The following is a 25,991-nucleotide window of genomic DNA, read 5'->3' as shown; positions in this document are numbered from 1 at the left end:
GCCATTGGAAGTTGAATCAACCTCTCTCCTGGCTGAATCGAACTATGATCTGAAATGCGGAAAATTAGATCATTCTCTCAATGTGTGCGAAACTAAAAATGGAGCTGGTAGGTGATCGGTGCACAAGAAAACTTAATTAGACATTAAATTTAAACCATTAAAGTAACAAACTCAGAAGCAATAGATAAAAAGATGCGACTTAGTTTGTTGACAGAGTTCGTCCCTCCTGGACTACGTCTCCGGGTTCGCTTTTAATTGAGCGTCCGTTGTATTAGGAAGGCGCTGACAAATTTTCTTACAAAGAGAATCCAACTGAATCGTGTCCTTTGACATGGTTGGCTCTGTCCAATGAAAATTCTCTGACTCGGCTTTCTGACGACCAACTTACAACAACAAGCTTACATCAACAAGCTTACCACAACAAGCTTACCACAACAAGCGCTGAATAGGAAAAACTATGGCTGATTTCTTTACACACAAATTGACCCAACTAATGCACACAGGCACCATTGGATGCTGTGTTAAGATGGCTCTCTGAATTGTCTTTCCGTTGCCTGTCTCCGCGCCCAATTTGGCTTCAAGATGACCAATCTATGCCAAGTAGAGCTCTGAACGCTCTTAAGGACTCTCACACTGAATATGTGATCTCCACAAGTGTGTTTTTATGCTTTAAACATTCGAAGCATTTATAGGATGGGGAATGCTACATTTAGCATAGTTTGTTTTAACAACTTAGAAGCTGGCCAATACAATGGTTCGGTGCATATACATTATGCACTTAGTTTTAACAAACTTATCATAATCTAGCTCCTTAACTTCAAGGTATTTCGAATGGTATCAACGCCATGATTTTTGAAATATTATATCAATGACTTGAAGCCACCTTATGGTTGACTTATCCAAAGTCTCTACCATAATGCCTAACACAAATGAAAGTTGTTTGTTTTTAATAACAAAACCCAAAATTAGTCTTTAGGAATAACAATAATACGCTGGCGGTTTGCAGACAATGCGGAAGGCTTAACTGTTTGCTATGTGACTGGTGGAATCCCTTATCATTTATTGGTTATCTTTGCGGCGGTACCAGTCTTCAAACATCAACAATTATCTCTGCATAAAATGTGACATTGGTGGGTTGGAGTGTGGCCACATGCGCACAACCCCAAACCCCATTACATAGCATAAAAATCCATAATTGAACGGAACTGAAGTTAAGTTAACCCCAAGCGGATTTAGAATAGCAATACTCTGCTGGCGGTCTGGCAAACATTGCGGATAGTTTAACTATTTTGCTATGTGCCTAAAATGTCTCTACCTTCTGGTGGTTGTGACGTTTATTGAGCTGGACTTTTAATGATACATCGAACCCGTGCTATGTGACATCTGTGTAATGTTTTTGCTGCTGCCGTTATCATTCTTTCAATGACGCTGACGGGATGTACCTCCGGCGGTCTCGGCTTCACCATGTGTCTCGCAATCGTGCCATGGAATTGCTGACTAGACCTTAGCTGACGGACGATGTGGTTGCCAACGAACTCTGCGCCATGCTTATTCACCTGCTCCACTGTGGCTTAGCACGTCAGTTTTGCGGTGGCATATCTTCGTGGCACAATCATAACTCTGGATAGTTACCATAACCTTGCGGCATACTTCATCCAACGGCTCGTTGACATCCGCAACTGTACTCCTCCGCATCGTGGCAGCTGACTTAGTACACTTCCCGATGGTGATAGCATGTACGCCCCCGTGGCGGAACCGTGCTATATTTGCACTGCCTCCGTGCTGATTGGGCCGCCACCTCCGTGTTGAACTTTCGTTATCACAATATTTGCATAGTCGATAACCATAACGTCTGTTCATATTTCCGCTACCAAACTTAGGTTTGATGCCTACCATGCATATAGTTCATACTCCGTGATATGTAGTTTATAACTTTACGAACAATTCGATAAATGTGCCATCCATTTTACATATAGTTTATAAACTATGTTTTAATGCGCCCACCATGGTCCACTTACTATACATGCACCCACTTTGCATTGTATAGTTTTTTTAAGTTTATAAAACTTGACCATAGAACTTGTAATATTTCCACCTTCGTTTAGGAAATATTGCTACCATAGTTTAGTACCTTAGTTAAAAATGTGCACATATTGTAATGTTTTGAAACCATTAACATTATTACACCTAATCAACATTTGCATCTTACCTTTGTTCTTTTGCAGGATTTTGGAGATAGGATTTGACTTGATGCTGCGTGTCAAGCGATGGAAATACCATGTCGAGCAATGGAGACTCCATATGACCAACTAGGCCTCTTTTGCGCCTGCGCTTCATATACTTTGACAGATGATTTCTCCATCATCCAAAGTGCAAATGAAAACTGTAAGAAGTGTCGGATTCAGAACGACGGTCACTTCAACTTGATGCTGTTTTCGGGATGATCCGGGACTGTCCATTTTCTGCACAAGTCGATAACAAATTGCTACGTGGGACCATCTTGGTCGTTAAGCAAACTTTCGACTTAAACTACAAGATCCATTTTGGATCAAACTGCCTCTATGAGGCTCTTCGTAGCCCTTGTGTAGCCTCCTGAAAACAAGAATACAATCTCCTCTCGCAGCCTCTCCAGAACTGGAACCTCCTTCGGAAATCTGCTACACTGCCCCTCTACCACGTGCTACTCGATCACTGGCTCGATCTCTCTTGTTTAATCACTTGCATTGGAAAATCGAATTGCGTTGATCACTGAGTATTTGCACTAGTGTGTATTCCATCTACCCAATTGACCTCTTCTTATAATCTCTAGTTGAGACTTCAATGGCCACGATTAAAACTTAATCGATGGTTGAGATTATCTTTAAGTCGATCAATGTGAGTTTCTAGAAAATTCTCACATTTCTCAATTAATTACTATTAATTAACCAATTTTCCTAAGTTAGACTTAGAATTTTTTTAAATGATGGTCAATTATTTTAATTGAGCTATCTTTAGGTGGAATTTCCAGAAGTGATTTTTGGGCCTTGGAGAGCTCATTTGTTTTAGCCTCTCCACAAAGTTTGAGACTAGAATACCATCCAATGCTACAAAAACTAACAACTAGCACCAATTAGTAAGCTTAGCAATTCAGAGGGGGAGCAGTCCCATGAGGAAGCTAAAGGGGATGAGAGGCCTTGTATGGGGATTAAGAGTTGTACTATCACCACTCTTTGTGGAGTCGCTAGACACTATAACTTTAGGTTCAGGGGGGGTCATACCGGGACAGAGAGTTACAACTTTGGTCAATGGTGGGGCAACTCACAACTTCATTGATGTAGCCTTGGTGGCAAAGAGAGGTATTCCCACATAAGAGTTTGAGGGCTTTAATGTTGTGGTGGCTGATGGGTACAACATGACATGCACATAGAGGATTCCACGCTTGAACGTGACATTGGGAATTTGCAGATTTATGGATGACTTCTATGTAGTAGATCTTGCAGACACTAATGTTGTATTAGGGGTACACTAGTTGTACTTGTTGGGGAAGTTCTTAATGAATTACCAAGTAATGGAGATGGAATTCAGGGCCTCAAATGGCAATAAGGTAGTGTTGAGGGGTATGTCCAATGGCGCTCCTTGAACTATATCAACTAAGATAATGGAGGCTATATTCATGCATGGAGATATAACTTGCACAACAAAATGTCTAATTACGAGTCAAAAGCTGTCAAATAGTAGCCAACAATATCAGGTAGATATTTAGTTATTGTTGAATAAGCATGACCAGGTTTTTGGAGAGATTCCCCTAGGGAGACCTCTTGACAGGGGTTTTGAGCACACCATAGAGCTAGAGGAGGGGGCCAAACCAGTGATCACCAACCCTTATAGGCATCCAAAGAAATTCAAGGATGACATAAAAAGGCCATCAAGGAATTGCTAGCCATGGGCCACATCAGACCTAGTTTGAGTCCATTTGCCTCATTAATGGTTTTGGTGAAGAAAAAAGGATGGTACTTGGAGGATGTGCATTGACTACCAAGCCTTGAACAAGAAGACCATAAAAAATAGGAACCCCATCCCCAGGATCATGAGCTGTTGGATGATTTACATGGAGTGGTGTATTTCTCAAGGATTGATCTTTGATAAGGTTATCATTAGATTCGAGTCCAAGAGCAGGATGTGCATAAGGAAACCTTCATGTGCCACTATGGGCATTTTGAATTCTTGGTCATGCCATTTGGGTTGACCAATGCATTGACCACCTTTCAGTCACATGTAGTTGTTGTTGGTATTCTTTGATGACCTCATCATATGTCACATGTAGTTGTTGTTGGTATTCTTTGATGACCTCATCATATACAACAAAACATAGAGAGTATTTGGGACATTTGGATGAGATTTTGATTATTATGGAGTAGTCATTTTATGCCAAGGCATGAAAGTGTGAGTTTAGGATGATTGAGATCCTTTAGTTGGGCCACGTGATTAGTGCGCAAGGGATATAGGTACACCAGGTGAAGATACAAGCCATACTAGATTGGCCCACACCTAGGAACCTTACTGAGTTGTAAGGATTCTTTGGGCTTTGTAGCTGTTACAACTTACAGGTGATTCGTTAAAGGATTCTCTCAGTTAGGTAGGCCATTGACAGACTTGACAAAGAAAGGGGTGTTTAGATGGACATGAGAGTCAGAGAGGGCATTTAACAAGCCGAAAGAAGTGATGAACTCGTGCCTGGTGCTAGCACTTCCGAACGTCAGCCAATCCTTCGTATTAGAATGTGATGCTTCCGGTGAGGGGATAGGAGTTGTGGTATTGCAGAATAAACACATGATAGCCTTCAAAAGCCAAAAACTCAAAGATCTAGAGAAGCTCTATTCCATCTATGAGAAAGAGATGCTCGACATCATGCATGCTTTGATGAAGTTCACACAGTACTTGGTAGGGGGAAAGTTTGTGGTTAGAACAAATCACATAGCTTATGACAATTTCTGGAACAAAAGGACTTGAATCAAAGACAACAAAAATGGGTAAGTAAGATTCAAGCTTATGATTTTGATATTGAGTACGTGAAGGGCAAGAAAAACGTTGTGGCTGATGCACTCTCTAGGAAACCAACCATTTGTTCACTCATGGAGATCACAAGAGATTGGAAAGCCCACCTCTTGGTAGAATACTCCAAAAACAAGTTTGCTTGTGAGTTAATGGATGGTCTCATCCAAGATGATAGGTATAGAATAGTAGATGAGGTCATTTTCTATAAAGGCGGGTTATATTTGGTCCCTGAATCCACACTCAAAGAGAAGATCTTGAAGACCACACATGACACACCACTAGTAGGGCACTAGGGGTTCTTCAAAACTTACAGGTAGATTAGAGAAAGGTTTTCTTGGAAAGGCCTCAAGGATGATGTGTTGAGGCACGTAAGGGAGTGCATGACTTGTCAACAGAGCAAACTCGAGCATACTTCTCTTGCAGGATTGCTACAACCCTTGCCAATTCCAGAGCAGAAATGTCAGAGCTTATTGATGGACTTTATCATAGGTTTACCCAAGGCATAGGGCAAGGATTGCATCTACGTGATAGTTGACAGGTTGACCAAGTTTGCACATTTCTTTGTGATTTCAGTAGATTATAAGGCAACACAAATGGCAGAATTGTTCTTCAAGAAGGTGTTTAGAATCCATGGGTTGCCTAAAAATATAGTTAGTGATTAGGATAGTGGGTTTATTAGTGCATTTTGGCAGGAGCTGTTTAGATTGGTGGGCACAGAATTGACCCCTAGTACCAGTTATCACCCTCAAACAGATGGCCAGATAGAGATTGTGAATAAATGGATTGAGGGGTATCTACATAACTATGTGTCAGGACAGCAGAAGGCATGGATCAAATGGTTACATCTCGGGGAGCACTGCTACAACACCACTTATCATCTATCCATTAGGATGACCCCATTCAGGACACTGTATGGATATGATGCTCCATCATTTGTCGATTTGGCATTTGGGCGTAGCAAGGCTCCAAATGCCAAAGATTGGATACAGAAAAGCTGGGACATTCTTGAGGTCCTTGAGGAAAATCTGCAGGTTCCCTAGAACCAGCAGAAGATGTATGTGGACAGGCATATAGTAGAGTGCAGCTTTGAGGTAGGAGATTTAATTTTCCTAAGATTGCAGCCATATAGACAATCTTCACTCAAGAAAAGTGGTGCAGAGAAACTAAAACCAAGATTTTATGGGCCTTACAAAATAATCAAACAAATTGGTGAAGTAGCTTATGAGTTGGAGTTGTTGGAGGGGAGCAAAATCCACAATGTCTTCTATGTATCATGCCTTAAGAAGACAGTAGGTCAACAAGTTACTACCTCAGCTGAGTCACCCCCTTTGGATTGGGGGGGGGGAATTAGTATTGATTCCGTAAGCTATCATGGCTTTTGAGAAAGGAGATTGAGGAGCAGGTTGATCTTCGAATATCTTATCAGGTGGAAGGATTTGCTTGAGGAGGATGCCACGTGGGAAGGAGAACAAATCTTGCAACACCTGAATCTGCAATTGCTTGAGGACAAGCAATGTCGGGAAGTGGGGACTGTAATGTCCTCTTTGAGTTAATTGCCCAAGGAAGGACATAGTAGCCTTTACAACCCTGTAGGCTATAGTCAGTTTAAAAAGGGGGAATTATTATTTAATGTTATTTAGGTAAACATTATATAATAAAAATTAAATTGGGGTGAATGAAAGAAAATTTGCAAGTCACTCAAATTTTAAATTAGGAGGGAATAGCTACAAAGAGAAACTGTGTAAGGAAGGGAGGAGAGTCATTATGATTGTTGTCGCGCGGATTGACACGACAACGCTCAGACCGGGGGCTGTCACTCTGATCCCCGATCCCTCCGTTTAAGCCTGTCTCCCGCGGCTAAGGGGGGTAGTCCCTGTGAGATGATGAGACCAACTGTCGACCAGTTGGTTGGGAGACACGAGATACGATATAAAAAGCACTCGATGGATTTGATTAATTTAGCAGACCAGTGCCTTAAGAGATTGTGGTTAAAACGATTACTTGTTAAATGATACAAAAATATGGACCATGAACAGCAATCATCTATCATCAGCTAAATCACAATGCTCTTAGAATGACCACCAGATATCAATTTCGCATCTCGACTTGAAAATTTATATCTCAGCATGAAAGATATGACAATTCCCGAAAATCACTGGATCTGACGAAGAGAATTTTCCACAAAATTTTTTTTATACTTTTTCAAAAAAATTTTAAATCTTTTTTTTTTATTTTTTTTATTTTTTTTATTTTATAAAAATGAAAAATAAAAAACCCTAAAAAAATATAAAACTTAAAACCTAAAATCTAATTAAAACAAAAACAAAATCAAAATCTAACATAACCTAAAACTCTAGAAATAAAATCTGACTAATATCTAAATCTAAGGACTAAAAACTATTTTAAATAAAAATAAAACTACACGAATTTTTTTTTAAATCTAAAGTAACCAAATCAAATTAAAATCTAAACTATAAAAAAATAAAAAATAAAAAAAAATCTAAAGTTAAAAATGAAAACGGCAAATCATATTTTTATTTTCATATGTATCAAAATAAATTTATAAAACAAACCTAAATCTAAACCACGCTATCTCTACTTTTTAAAAAAACCTATAATCTAAAACATGAGATATAAAACAAACTATACAACTAACCTACGCAATACAAAGACCACAAAAAAAAATATCGTTTTCGTTACCTATGCTAAACACCAAAAAGATAAAGCTTATTTGAAAAACTGATTAACTAAAATCGAATTAACAAAAACCTAAATCCTAACTCTACGCCTATGCCCAAAAAAGAATTACGCAGTCAAATGAAATCGTAACCCAAGCATACGCATCCAACCCTAGCCGAAGAGGAATTCCTTTGTTTATCTGCGCAGGTCGGACGACGAAGGGTGATTTAGAAACCAGGCAGCGGAAGACTCACCGAAAAAATACATACCTGGATCGAAGATTGAACCCTTACTGTGATTCTTTCAACGTCATACATTTGATATTACCTGAGCCGGTGGCCAAAGCCCGTGGGACGCTCGACCTCTGAGCATTTAACAATGAAGAAGATTGACGTGGTGGAAATTTCGACAGCTGCAGAATGAACATTCGGTGACACAGTTCGATGGCGGCAGTGTGGAGACTTCAACGCTCATCCACTATTTAACCCGGTGCCCCACTGTTGATGCACGATAAAATGGAACCTCATGCGTAGCCTTTACAGATTTCCGTGGGTTTTCTGACAGCAAGGAGGGATCAAGGTTTTCGTATTCCCAGCAAAGAGATTTGATGGCAGAATGAGCAGAACGAGAGTTACGAGGATGGCTCAAAAGCGAACTGGTATCGTTTCAACATTTTACTCCTCTTATCGTGCATGGACGAGGATTGTACATCTATGAAACGCTGGAGCTGCTGTTTTTCTGAGTGAAGGGAGGTCGGACTCGGATCTGCTGGCTGAGCAGGCTGTATACACATAAAAATTTATTGCATTTAGATTTAACAATGAAGCCTGCATCAAAAAATTTTGAGAGAGTTGCCTGTGGGCCGATCCTGGGCAACTGCAAAAAGAAAACAAAACCCTAATTAAAAAAATTTGAAACCCTAGATCAAAAAAAATTCTGAAACAACTGATTAATGTACAGATTTGGCCCCTTAACAGCCAGATCTGGCAATAAGCACGGAAAATATTTAAAGAACAGAAATTTCAGATTGTCACTGTGAAAAACTTCAGAAAATCTCTCATGCAGATCAGAAAAATAAAACTAAATGATAGACCCAGGATCAAATCCAACTGGGCTCAGCAAAAAATGCTTGCGGGAGTTGGCTGGTTCAGCCGAGACCTTTCCCGAACGCCCACAAAATTTCCTTCAATGATGTTTTCTGCACAGCTCAAAACAACCGTCAATAAAGAGGGCAAATGCTGCTAGATCTCAAACAGTAATGGAGATACCTGCCATTACTTCAGAAACCCTAACAGCACTCAAACCCTAGCAAGTGGACAAGATACCTGTGCCCACACTATTCTACAAAAAGCTATTATTAATGGCTGAAAAGAAAATATGCAGAAAATTTAAACAATCTCACAGCATTTCAAGAGAGTAACACCAGCAAGATATGGACCCCAAAGTCTTCTTTTATTAACCAGAAACAGATTTACAAGAGAGCTTCTTCAGTATCAGACTCACAGATCGAATGAATCGAAAATGACTCCTAGCACCCTATTTAAAGGAAATGATCCAACGGCTAGTTCGATTGATCCATGTAGAAATGATCTCGACCGTTGATGAGGATCAAGACATCTCTTGATCTCATCCGTCGATTTATTCACTTAAATTTTTTTTTTTTTTAATTTTTTATTATTTTATTTTATTTTTTAAATTTTTAAATTTTTTAAATTTTTTATTATTTTTTATTTATTTCATTTTTTTAAATTTTTTATTATTTTATTTCATTTTTTAAATGGATCATCGAACTAAACCTTTGGAAACATCACCTAGGACCTAGGACTTAGGACTCACGAGGGGATTTAAAACATTTTTCGACCCTCAAGACACATTACATCATGACTTTTACAACTTACATCTCAAGGGGACAAGCCCGCTTAACACAAACCCTCATCAATCACCTAGTTCTGCGACACAACTATAATCTAGCAGATTAACACACTAGGATTCTCCTAAAGTTCTAATGACAAAATGCATCCCGGCTTTGGGGTCAGGTTTGAAGGAAAACTCTGCCGATCCATGGATCGGTGAGACGAAAAACCTTCCGGGACATAGATTATCATAGAAAGTTAGGTCCACCTAGGCAATTTTACATACATGACTCTGATCTGCTTAGATTATTTACAATTCATACATGCAGACTGGGTTTACAATTGAAATGATCAAGCTGCTGATGACTGTAGGCTGGCACGGACACGTCGTTCAGGTGCTACCCCTTTCTGACAAAGAAAAAGAAGGGGGTGTACTGCATGGGTAGTTGACCAGTAGAGGTCAACATCTGGCTCTACTTGGGGACACGTTGCTGCTTGCAGGAATGTGAGAATCCAGAATCTGCATCCATACAACACAAAAATAAGTAGCGTCCATCCAAAAAAAAAAAATCATCATATACGTTAAGCACAATAAAGATAAAAGCTCTTCATTTATTAACTATCTAAAGCAGAAATAAGAATGCTGAAAAAAACAAGAAGTAGGGTTAGAAATACGATACAAAGGATGCCCCATGGCATCAGATGTGTTCAATATAGTGCATACTGAGCATTTGCCTGCTTTCAGGCAAATCTGTGGGCTGCTTGTCGGATGTGCCATGTCCAATTTTGCATATGGTAGGACTTTTTCCTATCCGAAAATCAAGCTGCTCACGGCCGTCTGATGTATCAAATCTTCGTCTTATCTTCTTTCTCTTGTGCTTTTTCTTTCTGGCTGGTTGAATTACTGATGACCTGGTACTTTCTGTTTCAAAGCTATCAGATGAAGTATGTAAGATATGCGTGCTATGTCTTTCTTCATCTTGCATCTGATCTTTATCATTCTTAAGTCTGTCTGGATCACCCTCAATCAACCATCTTTCAATCGAATCAACAACCTCCCAATAATAAGATGAATCTTGTTGCAGCAAATGAGAAGACTCCTGATCTGTTGATGTTTGCTGGTTTCTCTTATCCTCTGCCAGTTGCTGAAACCTTTGAACTTGTATTTTAATGGCATCCATCTGACTAGAGTGTTCAACCTTTGTAGCACTGATTTGTCTGGCATGGTGTTCTTCCATGTCTTTTATCACTTTATTGTTCTTTTCCTTTATGTCCATCAAGTAATGCTGTATGGAATTTATTTCTTCTTTGTGATTCGCTTGCATGTCAGCCAACTGATTGTTATGATTGAACGTCATGATAGTCATTTCCTCATCCATAGTTAATAACTTGTTTTGCATAGAGTCAATTTCCCTATCATGATCAGCTTTCATGGTCACCATATTTTCCTCTAAGACTGACATCTTGCTTTGCATGATTCTAATTTCTGTTTCATGATTAGTCTTCATGGCCTCAATTTCTTTAGCATGGTGACTTTGCGTGACCTCAATCTCCCTGTTACGTTTTCCCAGATGGGTGCATAAAGTTTTCACATCATTGACATAATTAGTTTGATTGATTTCCATATTTCTCACCAGCATCATTAGGTCTCGTATAATTTGCTTTTGCTCTTCTTTTTCATTGTCATTTGTCCCTGATTTTTCACTATCATGAACTTGATCTGCAATATTTCCAGTGGATGACACATTTTGACATGATGAATCGTCTTGGGATCTTTCAGCTGGACCTCTTATCAAATTACTTTCATTCTGTTGCACAATTTTAGAGGCAGAAGGCAAGCGGTTTGGATAACCATATCTATTTTTAAAAGCATCGACAATGTCTTCTAAAGAAGTGAAAGATTCCTTTGGAAAATTGTTAAACCAATTCAAAGCATCATCTTTTAAAGAAAGGACAAATAGACGCATTTTGATATCTTCATGATTAAACTGAGGGGATCTACAGTATATGGTCATGATGCGAGTAAACAAGACTATATGCCTTCTAACAACGATTGGATCACCATCCGAGAAAATAGGTAACTTAGGAATGGCATCTTCCGGAAAATCATGGAGACGTTCAGTAAAACGACATGGCTTAAATGAATAATCCATGATGAATGATAAGGGATTAAAAGGATGATAGAACTAGATATCTGCTCAAGAAAATCAAGAGATGAAAACAGGGGAGTCGCCACTTGAACAATGAATCTGATTCTAGGATTCAAAAGGTAACCACAAGCAAATATGAGGAAAGCTTCTTGTCTGGGAAAAATGAGAAAGTGGAGTCGCCACCCAAACAAGAAACAAACCGAAGAGATGCTGCTGATATGGCGACAAATAAGGCAATAAAAGATCCAAATGATAACCCAAAAGGTTGAATTTGCCAGCTCAAAATGAGAGATGAGAAAGATGAGAAGATGAATGTCGATGAAACTCCAGGAACAGAAAAACTCTATCCCCGGCAATGGCGCCAAAAAATGTTGTCGCGCGGATTGACACGACAACGCTCAGACCGGGGGCTGTCACTCTGATCCCCGATCCCTCCGTTTAAGCCTGTCTCCCGCGGCTAAGGGGGGTAGTCCCTGTGAGATGATGAGACCAACTGTCGACCAGTTGGTTGGGAGACACGAGATACGATATAAAAAGCACTCGATGGATTTGATTAATTTAGCAGACCAGTGCCTTAAGAGATTGTGGTTAAAACGATTACTTGTTAAATGATACAAAAATATGGACCATGAACAGCAATCATCTATCATCAGCTAAATCACAATGCTCTTAGAATGACCACCAGATATCAATTTCGCATCTCGACTTGAAAATTTAGATCTCAGCATGAAAGATACGACAATTCCCGAAAATCACTGGATCTGACGAAGAGAATTTTCCACAAAATTTTTTTAATACTTTTTCAAAAAATTTTTAAATCTTTTTTTATTTTTTTATTTTATAAAAATGAAAATTAAAAAATCCTAAAAAAAATATAAAACTTAAAACCTAAAATCTAATTAAAACAAAAACTAAATCAAAATCTAACATAACCTAAAACTCTAGAAATAAAATCTGACTAATATCTAAATCTAAGGACTAAAAACTATTTTAAATAAAAATAAAACTACACGATTTTTTTTTTAAATCTAAAGTAACCAAATCAAATTAAAATCTAAACTATAAAAAAAAAAAAAAAAAATAAAAAAAAATCTAAAGTTAAAAATGAAAACGGCAAATCATTTTTTTATTTCATATGTATCAAAATAAATTTATAAAACAAACCTAAATCTAAACCACGCTATCTCTACTTTTTAAAAAAACCTATAATCTAAAACATGAGATATAAAACAAACTATACAACTAACCTACGCAATACAAAGACCACAAAAAAAAAAAATATCGTTTTCGTTACCTATGCTAAACACCAAAAAGACGAAGCTTATTTGAAAAACTGATTAACTAAAATCGAATTAACAAAAACCTAAATCCTAACTCTACGCCTATGCCCAAAAAAGAATTACGCAGTCAAATGAAATCGTAACCCAAGCATACGCATCCAACCCTAGCCGCAGAGGAATTCCTTTGTTTATCTGTGCAGGTCGGACGACGAAGGGTGATTTAGAAACCAGGCAGCGGAAGACTCACCGAAAAAATACATACCTGGATCGAAGATTGAACCCTTACTGTGATTCTTTCAACGTCATACATTTGATATTACCTGAGCCGGTGGCCAAAGCCCGTGGGACGCTCGACCTCTGAGCATTTAACAATGAAGAAGATTGACGTGGTGGAAATTTCGACAGCTGCAGAATGAACATTCGGTGACACAGTTCGATGGCGACAGTGTGGAGACCTCAACGCTCATCCACTATTTAACCCGGTGCCCCACTGTTGATGCACGATAAAATGGAACCTCATGCGTAGCCTTTACAGATTTCCGTGGGTTTTCTGACGGCAAGGAGGGATCAAGGTTTTCGTATTCCCAGCAAAGAGATTTGATGGCGGAATGAGCAGAACAAGAGTTACGAGGATGGCTCAAAAGCGAACTGGTATCGTTTCAACATTTTACTCCTATTATCGTGCATGGACGAGGATTATACATCTATGAAACGCTGGAGCTGCTGTTTTTCTGAGTGAAGGGAGGTCGGACTCGGATTTGCTGGCTGAGCAGGCTGTATAAAAATTTATTGCATTTAGATTTAACAATGAAGCCTGCATCAAAAATTTTTGAGAGAGTTGCCTGTGGGCCGATCCTGGGCAACTGCAAAAAAGAAAACAAAACCCTAAGTAAAAAAATTTGAAACTCTAGATCAAAAAAAATTCTGAAACAACTGATTAATGTACAGATTTGGCCCCTTAACAGCCAGATCTGGCAATAAGCACGGAAAATATTTAAAGAACAGAAATTTCAGATTGTCACTGTGAAAAACTTCAGAAAATCTCTCATGCAGATCAGAAAAATAAAACTGAATGATAGACCCAGGATCAAATCCAACTGGGCTCAGCAAAAAATGCTTGCGGGAGTTGGCTGGTTTAGCCGAGAACTTCCCCGAACGCCCACAAAATTTCCTTCAATGATGTTTTCTGCACAGCTCAAAACAACCGTCAATAAAGAGGGCAAAAATGCTGCTAGATCTCAAACAGTAATGGAGATACCTGCCATTACTTCAGAAACCCTAACAGCACTCAAACCCTAGCAAGTGGACAAGATACCTGTGCCCACACTACTCTACAAAAAGCTATTATTAATGGCTGAAAAGAAAATATGCAGAAAATTTAAACAATCTCACAGCATTTCAAGAGAGTAACACCAGCAAGATATGGACCCCAAAGTCTTCTTTTATTAACCAGAAACAGATTTACAAGAGAGCTTCTTCAGTATCAGACTCACAGATCGAATGAATCGAAAATGACTCCTAGCACCCTATTTAAAGGAAATGATCCAACGGCTAGTTCGATTGATCCATGTAGAAATGATCTCGACCGTTGATGAGGATCAAGACATCTCTTGATCTCATTCGTCGATTTATTCACTTAAAATTTTTTATTATTTTTTATTTATTTCATTTTTTAAATTTTTTTATTATTTTATTTCATTTTTTAAATGGATCATCGAACTAAACCTTTGGAAACATCACCTAGGACCTAGGACTTAGGACTCACGAGGGGATTTAAAACATTTTTCGACCCTCAAGACACATTACATCATGACTTTTACAACTTACATCTCAAGGGGACAAGCCCGCTTAACACAGACCCTCATCAATCACCCAGTTCTGCGACACAACTATAATCTAGCAGATTAACACACTAGGATTCTCCTAAAGTTCTAATGACAAAATGCATCCCGGCTTTGGGGTCAGGTTTGAAGGAAAACTCTGCCGATCCATGGATCGGTGAGACGAAAAACCTTCCGGGACATAGATTATCATAGAAAGTTAGGTCCACCTAGGCAATTTTACATACATGACTCTGATCTGCTTAGATTATTTACAATTCATACATGCAGACTGGGTTTACAATTGAAATGATCAAGCTGCTGATGACTGTAGGCTGGCACGGACACGTCATTCAGGTGCTACCCCTTTCTGACAAAGAAAAAGAAGGGGGTGTACTGCATGGGTAGTTGACCAGTGGAGGTCAACAATGATCATCATAGATTGTTACTCTTTTTGATTTTGGGCTGAGACTTTTGAAGGGTTTTAAGATCCCTTTCTTTAATTGGTTTTGGTGGTGTAAGATTCCACCCTAGCCAATCCTTCTATGCTTTCTTGCTACAGGTGACTGAATTTTGGCTAGATCCTATCTTTTTGAGGCAGTGGGGGGTGGAACCAATCAGTTTGAGGCAATGACTGGTGGGGAGTCATCTTCTTCAGGCAGACGAGGGCTGGAATCTTGTTTATGAGGCAGCGAGGGCTAGAACCAATACTTCTGAGGCAGCAATTGGTGGGGATCCATCTTTCTAAGGCAAGCAAGGGCTGGAAAAAGAGCAGCAGGTTGGTTGTCTGTGGTAGCATGGGACAGCGGGCTACCTGAAGTTGGGTTTTAATCTACAGAGAGTTGGCATAAAGTCAATTTCAGGGCAGTGAGTGGCCCCTAGGCCATGCTCAGGGATATAAGGCTGCAGTTGGCTGAAGCGAGGATTTAAAGGTGAATTTAGGGTGCCGGTTGGCCAAGGATTGGGGAAACAAGGGTTGAATAATGGTGTAGGCTCAGCGAGGCCTGTTGGTGTGATTTTGTGGCAGCAAGGGAATAACTACATTTGTGTTGATATCCCTATTGGGAAACTGGATTTTGTAAGTCTGCAATTTTCTAGTTGAATTGGCCCTACCTTATGGTGTTTGCCGATGGAATTGACTGTTGTTTGAGTTCTTGTTTATACTACTTGTGCATTCAATAAAAGATCATCACTGTTTCATAAATTGAAGTACTGCAACAATGTTAAATAAAATACAATTCTGTCATATGTTTATTGAATCCCCAACTCAGAATTTCATCCCAAGGGTAATCTCTTTAAGAGGGACATTACACCAGCTCAAATTTAATATTGTCTTTACATCTATCTTACTGTGTTCCTGTTTACATTAAAAACCACTGCTCCACCCTCTTTTATTTGATGCACTCGAATTTATAATGAACTTTCACTATGTCCACCTGCATCAGCTACGAATCCAGCACAAACATACCTTAGAACAAGGGAATATAAATTAATGATTTGTATATGTACATACACACTGTTAAATTTTTATACTGCCATTATTGCTGCATGGCTGGCTGAATTTTGCATAGCACACAGCTAAGCTATGCTCCTCCATACACAGATCTGTCCCCGGCAGTAGCTTCACGCTATCCACAGCTCCACACACTCCATCCACATGTTGCATCTCTTCCACAAAAAGCACCAGCTTCATCTACATGCTCCATCCACGGACGTGCAACTCTTGCATCCACAGATCCTCCACTCTTCCACGCAGAGGCAAATTTTAAAACAACAGAAAAACACTTGTCCACAGAGTTTCAAAATCACATGGAGTTTCACAAATTCTCTCGAGTACACCAACAAAAAATGGAGCAACATACAATTTCAGCAATAATAAGACCAGCTAAAACATTTTAAGAAAACCAATCTTTATACATGCCCATGAGCGAATGATCGATTCAATCATTACCTACTATCTCTCAACAATTTCTCAACAACCTCTCCACAAATCTCTCAACTAATAATTCTCTATCTCAAATTAAACCTTCGAGACATAACAAAACTTAACAATAAATAATTCTAGAATATGACAAATGATCATTATTCTAGAATCTAACATGAAAATCATTATGGCCTCTTTGATTTCAAGCCTCTTGTGCATTAATTTACTCCCTAGATGGAAGTTTGACACCATTTTTGGTGAATTCAAACTTACGTCACCATCATAATTTGGGTATTTTTGTTGATGTCAATTTTTTTTCCTAATTCCTCCATAGTGTTGAACTTTACAATCATACTTCGTCCAATCCACCATGGAATTGAGCTCTGCCATTCAGGCGTTACACTGGTTGACTTTAGAAAACAACTCTCAATTTCAACTCTATATAGTTCTTTCTCATGGACGTTTTGTTGAAGACATATTCTGCAAACTGCGTTTGTACTCAAGTTTCCACGTATTAGAATTCTAGAATTTGGGAATCACACAAATTGTACTTCTGCATGCTCGGGAATCCAATTTTGGAATTTGAGCCATTATTCCAACAATTTCTATCTTCAAGAATACCTCCCCAATTATTCTTCTTAAGTTATTTTGTCAAACACTTGACAAACAAACTCAATTTCTTCATATCCAAGTTGACTTCTAGGCCATATGTTCCTAGTGCTGCAACCAGTGGCTTTGATACCATATTGTAGCATACTCAATACCCTTTGTGCTCTGTTGAGGATATGGAGTATTTCATGAAACAACCAAATTCACACCAACTTCTTGCTTTGATGCTGCAATGTAATGTACACAATTGCATAATTAGACTGTAACTAGCATTCCTACGTGTAATTTATGGACAATTACAGAATAACATTAATCATGACCAAGCAATTCACTATCCATCAGTACAATCGGCCATCTCGACACATAACAAATAGTTTTGCTCATACATAAAATAAATTTAGCTGATACGCGTGCAATTGCAGCAACATTCATATACATTTACAACAACCGACATTAACAATTATCTTCTAAACGTATATTTACAATTCTCTCTAGAATTATTGCCCCTTCTATGACTCCCAGATACCGAATACTTTCCAAAGACAGAATTAAGCCTTCTGTATTACAATAGTTGCTGTGGTAGCCTTAAAAACTGCATAAGATCTTCACCAGACAACCCAACATGCATTATTGAGCTCCAATGTCCAGCTTTAGACTTGTAATTTCCAAAGTAATCACTTATTTCTCAAACACAACACTCATTGCAAGCATTAGTAGCAAAATATAAACAATACAAATCAATAGCTAACTGTCTTTAGCTGCACTTGGGGAAATAGCTCCATGGGAGCGTTTTCCACCTAACCATAGGCAGGAGCTTCAGTAGGTGTCACCCCAGTTCCAGGCAATGAAACAAGAAGGGGGAATTTATTAGCTATAAGCCTATGTCTGCCTCAATTGGCCCAAACAGTTACTAAAGCCATAGAATTCTATCGCATAGACCATGGTTGTAACTAACATTTACATTTAGTGAAGTTACTCTTCAGTCCATTTATTCTACAACAATCCCACTTTGCGGCTTCCTTTACCTCCTCGGTTTTGTACAATACAGGAAATGGGATCCCCTTTCACTGCTATGCAGTTCCTCAAGCTATCCCACTTCCTTCCATGCTTCCATATAGGTTGGCCAAGAAAATCTCCAATGCTGGAAGTCCAGCAATCTTCAGTTGTCATATATACATAGCATAGTTTTCTTCATACTGGTATAATGACTAGACTAAGATAACAACATACCTCTAGGAACAATGCAATCTTAACATTAATAAACAATATACTTGCCTTCTCTCAGCATATTGTTGATTTTTTGCGTAGCATTGGGGGGTATTCCTGCATGCCAAAAGATCCCCTAAGTCTGCCTATAAGATTTGTGAAAATTAAAATTAAAATTTTATTGTTTGGGCATCATGTAGGCTCAAAAAGGACAAGTCAGCCCCACCACGAAAGGGTGTGTCTCTTGGTCAAAATTCACCCATTTGACTTGTATATATACGTGATGTGACACTTCACTTGATCAGAAAAATCATTGCTTCCTCTCTCTTCTAGAGCAGCTGCACGTGGGAACAGATAGAGGCCGAATTGACAGAAACTTGAACAAATTTGAGTTTGACTGAGTTTGACCATTGACTAGAGTTGACTGCCATATGGATCTGACTACAGGCCTTTGGTCGCAGGCTGAATTGACTGTAGGCTGTTGACCGTCGGACCGAGCTTGACTATAGGCCAAAATTTTGACTGTTGACCAGCGTTCACTTCTGTATTTTTGGTTGGTATGAGCAGCGTTGACTTGCTGGAAATTGACCAGGTTTGACTGGTATTTGGATTGGATTTTGGCACAGATTTCTAGACAATTTGGATTTGTAAATCTTGCTGAAGAATAATTTATTCTAGAAGAAAAATTGCTAGGTTTTCTCTCAAGTTTGGGTTTCCTAGGGAAAAATTGTTGTCTCTATTGTTGATTTTTCAAAGGTCTTCTAATCTGATAATTACTTCTTATGATTTCTTAAGTTAACTTTCTTGTGTTCACATTCATCATAAAGCAATTACATAGATCTCAACAGTAGAAATAGTAAATGAATCGTCTTCAAAAAATTTAAAAAAGTGTTAGCTACAGGGGTCGCTGTCTGCTGAATAGTCCTCTGTTGTGCTGTTGCTCAATGCTATCCGTATGCGGTTGAGTCATGACAAGCTCATGAAACAAGGGTGCTGTTGTCGCTATTCTTCGCTGTTGTCACTTTTCTTCTCTGTGTGCGGCCGACAAACTCAGAAAAAGACAATGAGGGATGAGGGACCACATCATCCAAGTAAGCCAATAAAAAACCTAAAACGAATGTCTACAAAGTAAAAAACACATTGCAAAAAACTTACACGGGATCCGTTTCCAGATTTCAGGATTTGTTTCCAGGTTTCAAGATCCGTTTCCAGCAGTGTGGAAAAAGTCTACAAAAAATCGGGGTTAAATCCTAAAATTGCGATTTTTCAACAAAACAATTTAATCCTCCGACTTTTTGTAGACTTTTTCAGAAACGAAAAAATTGCGATTTATTTATTATACTCCCAATTTTATCGGGAGTCGACCCAAAAAGTCTGCTGTCTTGAGAGTTGAGACTCAGACAAGCCTCAAGATTCAAGAGTTGATTCACTATTTTGATATGTGATGTAGCACTAGACTTCATATACATATTATATATTAGCTTTCTTTACATGTTTATGTGGAAATGCATTTATTTGATACTGTGGATACTCTAGATGTTAAAAAAATAAAAAGAAAATGAATATTTTTGAGTTTTTTTAATTTTGCCGACTTTTTCAAAAAACTCCCGACTTTAACAAGTTTTTCAACTTTTGGACCCTTGCCGAATTAATCCCGACTTCGACTTTTTCCACATTGGTTTTGAGCCAACATAAATAAGCCACGTGCTGGTTCTTGGACATGTTTATGACCCGGATGATCTGGATCCAGATCAGATTCGTGGATCCATGGATCCTGGACCCCAGAGGGCTGGATCAGGTAACTTAGCCTTATTCCCCCAACGACTTCTTGCTTGAGCCTACTACCAGCAGTCCCAACCTTGTCACAGACACAGTCATCATTGTATCACTGAACAGCAACTTCTGTTACGTCTAGGGTGCTTGGCCCTCCATAAAAGACTCCTTTATCAGTCCTGTTATGTTCCTCGAGGGACTTGGCCTCCCTGGGTCAGCTTCGGCCCTGCTTCTAGGGCTGGGGCAGCCTGCGGCCATCCCTAACTAGGCTCTGCGGCTACCCTATTACTTCAGAACAGAACACAGTAAACCCTTTTCTCTAGCTCTGACCCCTGTAATCTCACAGAAAGGAACTCGGAGAAGCCTTCTTCCAGGCTGCGGATGGACTTTCCAGCCAACAAGAACACAGATTCGTCTGTACTTCACCAAGAAACAGTCCAGCGTCCTCTTGACCAGACGCTCAGTCCTCTTTAAGCTAGATCTTCCCTTGCTATGGCTATTTCCTTAGGCTCTGTGGCTCCTTAGGCTTGATCTCTCACAAGAATTGGTCTTGCTTATGCGGTGAGATGACCTCCAAGGTCTCACATATATAGAGCTCTGAAATTAATTGTCTTAGGAGCCCTTAAGCTCATTAAAGAGTCTTCTCCACAATAATTAGAATAAACAAATAATTTCCTTGGGTTCTAAGCCCACGACTTTGGGTCCAAAACCCATTGGCTTGGGTACTTTGCCCACAAAGTGGGTCAAACCCTCACATGTCAAGTACCCATGACTTGTGGAAGTACCTCCCAAGCTACAGGATTTTCAACAGTTCACGTGGGCATACAATACCATCTGTACCATTATGGACTCTGGAGGATAAAACTCATAATACATGGTAAAAAAATGCAATTGAAACTTGGTTTTCCTGGTTGTTAGGGTGTAGTGGCATTGTAATAGTAATTTGCAAAATTTTGTGCTTGTGTTTTGATAGAATGCCATTTCAGAAGATCCTAGGAGCTAAACTAACCGGCTCAGAATCTGACAAGGTGAAACATAGAATAAACACACTAGAAATAATGGAACAAGGGCAAATAATTAGGCCAGTAAGTAACACTGTGCCCTTCAAATATTCCTTTGCTTTATTTAGCTCCTCTTTCATTTTAATAATTAAAGTTTTGCTTGGTTTACATATTGACAGAATAAAAACATGTTAGGCCCCTACACTAGTAGTATAGGGGCCCCCCTATACTACTAGTGTAGGGGCCTAACAAAACACAGGTTACATATGTAGCTTTAGTTGTTGCAATTTTCATTGAATATTTGTAACCACCAAGTGTCCTAGGAAACTGATTTCAATGATACATTGCTGTAGCTTAAAATACAGCATCCTGGCCAAGTTGGCACTAGAATGATTGATTGAAGAATGTTGTAATTGGTTGTTTGCAGAATCTGTTATTGGAAGGCTGAACAGATTGGGTGACTAGACTATTTTCACAATGGTATGCATTTTACTCCATTTATCTATTAATTTTATTGAATATAGATTCTAGAATTGTTTATGGGATTTAGTTGCTGGATAATACTGGACTTTAAAGATCATCTATTCTCTTGCATTTTTCATGCTTAAACATTACATACACAATACAAGCTAAATTTGGTTTGAAACTATATCAAGTCTCAAGCTCTGGGAAAATATTCTGCACTATGATCCGATAATATTTGGAAATGGTTGCAGTTCTTTGATGGTTATGGATATCCTGCAACATCGTTCGAGCAGACTTATAAATGTTATCCAGCATCTTTTATTGAAAAGGTATTTTTTAATTATTACTTTTGATATTCAGAATAACTATACTATGGAAAATTACATTTTATTATTAGGTTGAATTTACATGTAGAGTTTCCAGAAAGAAGCGGGGAGAACTAAGGTTGTCATCAGTGGAATGTTTTTTTCTTAAAGAGATGAAAATATTGCATATTATATAAAAATGTATAAACTAGCCCAGCTATATCTGTAGGCAAGCAATTATAGTGGGGTGGAAGTGCACAATAGTCCCACAGAATTGACTAGAAGCTCAAAATTTACGGCATATTAAACTTTTTAGAAATATTAGCTTTCCTAAAGAAAACATATATTGCAAAAATAAGGCAGATAAGATAATTTTATTAATGTTCACCAAATGACCATAAAAGTAGATCAATGACATTGAAAGGCACATTTAGTGAGCGTAACTATATACGGAATTAGCAAAAACTTGGTGAGGCAAAAGAGCAAAGATTTTGAATTGGATCGGAAATAAATCGGGGAAAATGTACACAGAAAAATAAAGATAATACACATACGCTTGTGTCTCTGTTTGTTACTTGCAGTTAATTGGCAGAGAGAAAATATGCTGAAATGGGATTTAAAAATTTACTGGCATCACACTGAAAATGCTTTTTAAAGGCATTCTGAGGACTCGGACAAGTCAAACTCATGACTCACAAGTTTGACTCATGTTGACTGAGTCAAACTGGGTCAATGTGAGTTAATCTGATTCTGGTAACAATGCATCCATTTACAAATGGTACAATTTGGCAGCGGAAAAACAACTCCTTGAAAGATGCTAAAAAATTCCCAGTTCCTAGCCAAGGTTGCATGGGAGCACCCTCTCCCCCCCCACCTGGAATCCACTCCCGAAGCATACTCCCTAAAAAAATTTGTGCTTCCTGGATTTTTGGGAGCGAACGCGGGAGTGGTCGGGGAGCAATCGCTCCTGTTCACTTCTAGAGCGATTTTTTAAAGTCGGGATGTTATGAATAAAGTATATCTAAATTAATACAAATAATATAAACAATAACTATAATAAATAATGATTAATTAACTAGTAATTAGTTAATGAAGAGGTATGTCCCTAAGGACATGACTATTTGGTCAAGAGGTATCTGCCTAGATATATAAGCAGACCCTCACCCTCATTTATAATCATCTCATATCACTTCTTTTATATAATATTCAATATACAATTACTTGTCCTACAATGGATGTTTTTGTCTTCGAAGTATTTTGAAGAATATTGCTGCACGTATGAACCTTGTTTGTTACATTGGTTTCAAAGCATACCGCTGAAGTATACGAACTTTGTTTGCTACAGTGGTATAAGAGCTCTTCGATCCTTTGGGCGCTCCACTGCTGCACAGAGCCAGTCTGATCCGGCCTTTGGCCATCAACTTTGCGCCAACTTTGTTGTTGTGAAATTGAAAGCGTTTCGACACACAAATTTTTGGAGGTTCTCCATTTTGCCATCAGGGCTTTGACCATTAAAAAGAAAAAGAAAAAGAAAAAACATTATACATAGATATTAAATGAAATAAAATAAAATAAAATTAAAAAAAAAGAGAAAAAAAGAAAAAAATAATTATAAAAATGTCAAATATATTATTAAAAAAAATCAAAATTCTATATATAAAAGAATTAGAAAAAAAAGAGCAAATATATAAATAAAAATTATTTAAAAAATGAAAAAAAAGTTATATAAAAATATAAAAAACAAATAAATATTACTTGGCCCGCACAAGGAAAAACTGTTGGGGCCATCATACCGCCAGCAGCCTCCACAGCAAATCAGCGGACCAGCCGGCAGCCTCCACAACAAATCAACAGACCAGCGATCGATGACTACCACATACGCCATGTGCACTCCAAACCGCTGCTGCGTTCAACTATTCCACAGCCCTTGGTTATTTGCATTTTGATAATTGAAAAAAAGAATAAATCTGCTGCTAGCCCTATTCAACAAATAATATAATTAAACAAGACAGAGAAAACCATCGCAATCACTGACCGTCAGCCTTCACCTCTACTATCTGTATTAACGCATACCCGTGCTAGGGTTCGAAGTTGTGTTTCTCAAATTGTTGATACCATACAATAGTCAGCCACACAACGCTGAAAATTTCAAGTTGTGAGATAGTGTATCTTAACTTGCCAAAAACTGAAGTTGTAACAGGCGCCCACATTTTGGCATTAAAAAAACAAACATTGGTTAATGATTCATCTGGTCGCGATGATTATCATTGAAAGAAGACTCCACTTGAGGGTCATGACGTTACACTAAAGATGGCTAATCTTCCACCATTGTCATAACAATAACTTATAAGACGAGGGAATCAATTAACCTAATTGAAAAAGTTGGAACATCATTACATTAATGTATATGGTGGAAATTACAAAGGAAAAAATAAAATAAAAAAAAATAAATAAAGAACCCATATATAAAAAAAGGGATTTGAGTAATCAGAAAGAAAAGGGATATTTATTAAAAAAAGAAAAAGAGAGAAAAAAGAAGCAAAGACACACAAGGGTTTTAAAAAAAAAGAAAAAAAAAAGGGGGAAGAAATCAATTCTTATATTCTCTTGGTCAAGAATCAAGATATTATCAACAAACGCAAAATGGAGAACAATGATGGAAGATTTACTAAAACTTTTATGATGTGTGTTAATGCATTATTTAAAATCGAAAAATCACTTGCAGGAAGGGATGTTATAATTTCTATCGATCCTACTCAAGATAATAATTACAATTTTTTTTAGACAAATTTCGGTTGCTATATATTGATCTGAAAAAAGAAAGAGGCAGTTTGCCATACATATAGTGCTTTTTGAGCATTCTGGATCCAAGGAATTACAAAAAGGGTCCCTTTTTTGATCCTTGTTCTAATATTCCTGCCTCTAAGGCTTCTAATGCTACTGTAAATCCTTACATACTACAAACACCAAAATTTACAACTACAAAACATAATTAATCTATCTCTATATGACTGATCTTCCTAGCTGTGGACGCTTCTGGACCTGGGTCTGGCTCATTCTGTTTTGCACTGGAGGAGGAAGGAGCATCCTTGAACTTTTTATCCATCATGAACTTAAGGACAGCTAACGATTCTTCTGCGTGGCTGCATCTGTTGGCCAAGTTGCTGAACTGCTCATGTAAGGAATTGACTCTGTGCAGGAAAAGGTTGATCTCTGCCCGATACTTCTCATTGAGAATTCTGTACTGGTCTTCCAGTCTCATTTCCAGACTTCGAACTTGATCCTCCAGGGCCCGCTGTTGAGCTCGTAACTCCTCGAACTCTGCCTGCAAATCTCTGCAGTGGAAACAATCTTCTGGGCGTTCCATTGACGTTGGAAAATTCCTTTCTACGCTGCCGGTTTCCTTAACGCGGGACCTCTGATTTCTTTGGTTACAGCAGGCGACAGCCACGGCTCGCGTAGGGTTGGTATGATTCTGCTGGACACTATGGTAGCTACCTCGGGCTGCTTGTAGATAAGCGGGGGCGATAGTGTTCTGATGCTCGCAGAGATGAGCTTTTTCTATGTAGTGAAGGGTCTTGCCACCCCGGATATATAAAGAGTCCTTACCCAGGCTGTGAAGGCGTGAAGGAGCCCTTTTACGTTCCCCAATACTCCACATAATGGTCAAATGCGTATCTTGAACAGCGTATGAGATCTGTCTGCAAGGACGATTTCTCCCTGAACTTCTCTTGATTCCCATGCGCTGAGTCGATCTCCCAATCTTATTTCGGATCCAAATCCTGCCTGCCTTACCTGCCCTGGCGTCGGCACTCATTGCTTGTCTGTTATCATTGGTTCTGTCACCAGTTGTACACTTGCTGTTGGCTAGATATTGGATGTTCATGGTAAC

General features: G+C 38.6%; 1 protein-coding gene across 3 annotated transcripts in view; it reads left to right on the top strand.

The window, feature by feature from the left end:
- Positions 1 to 25,991, top strand: part of LOC149152256 (ubiquitin fusion degradation protein 1 B-like) — a 166,138-nt gene that overhangs the window by 35,523 nt on the left and 104,624 nt on the right. For 2 of the 3 annotated variants that reach the window (XM_089446080.1, XM_089446078.1), the window contains exons 2-3: positions 21,757 to 21,809; positions 22,046 to 22,123. Coding sequence is in view for 2 of the 3 variants with exons in the window: in XM_089446078.1 (XP_089302204.1) it covers positions 21,807 to 21,809; positions 22,046 to 22,123 (81 nt within the window). In the remaining variant the exon portion in view is untranslated. Of the gene's footprint in view, positions 1 to 19,624; positions 19,647 to 21,756; positions 21,810 to 22,045; positions 22,124 to 25,991 lie in introns of those variants that run through there. The other variant, XM_089446079.1, reaches the window with a different exon arrangement.

This window comes from Pinus tabuliformis, chromosome 9, assembly GCF_031772625.1.
Source record: "Pinus tabuliformis cultivar Carrire ecotype Pingquan chromosome 9, CPIR1, whole genome shotgun sequence".
NCBI classification, from domain to species: domain Eukaryota; kingdom Viridiplantae; phylum Streptophyta; class Pinopsida; order Pinales; family Pinaceae; genus Pinus; species Pinus tabuliformis.
The sequence above is the reverse complement of the archived record's forward strand: the minus strand, read 5'-3'. Positions and strand labels throughout refer to the sequence as shown.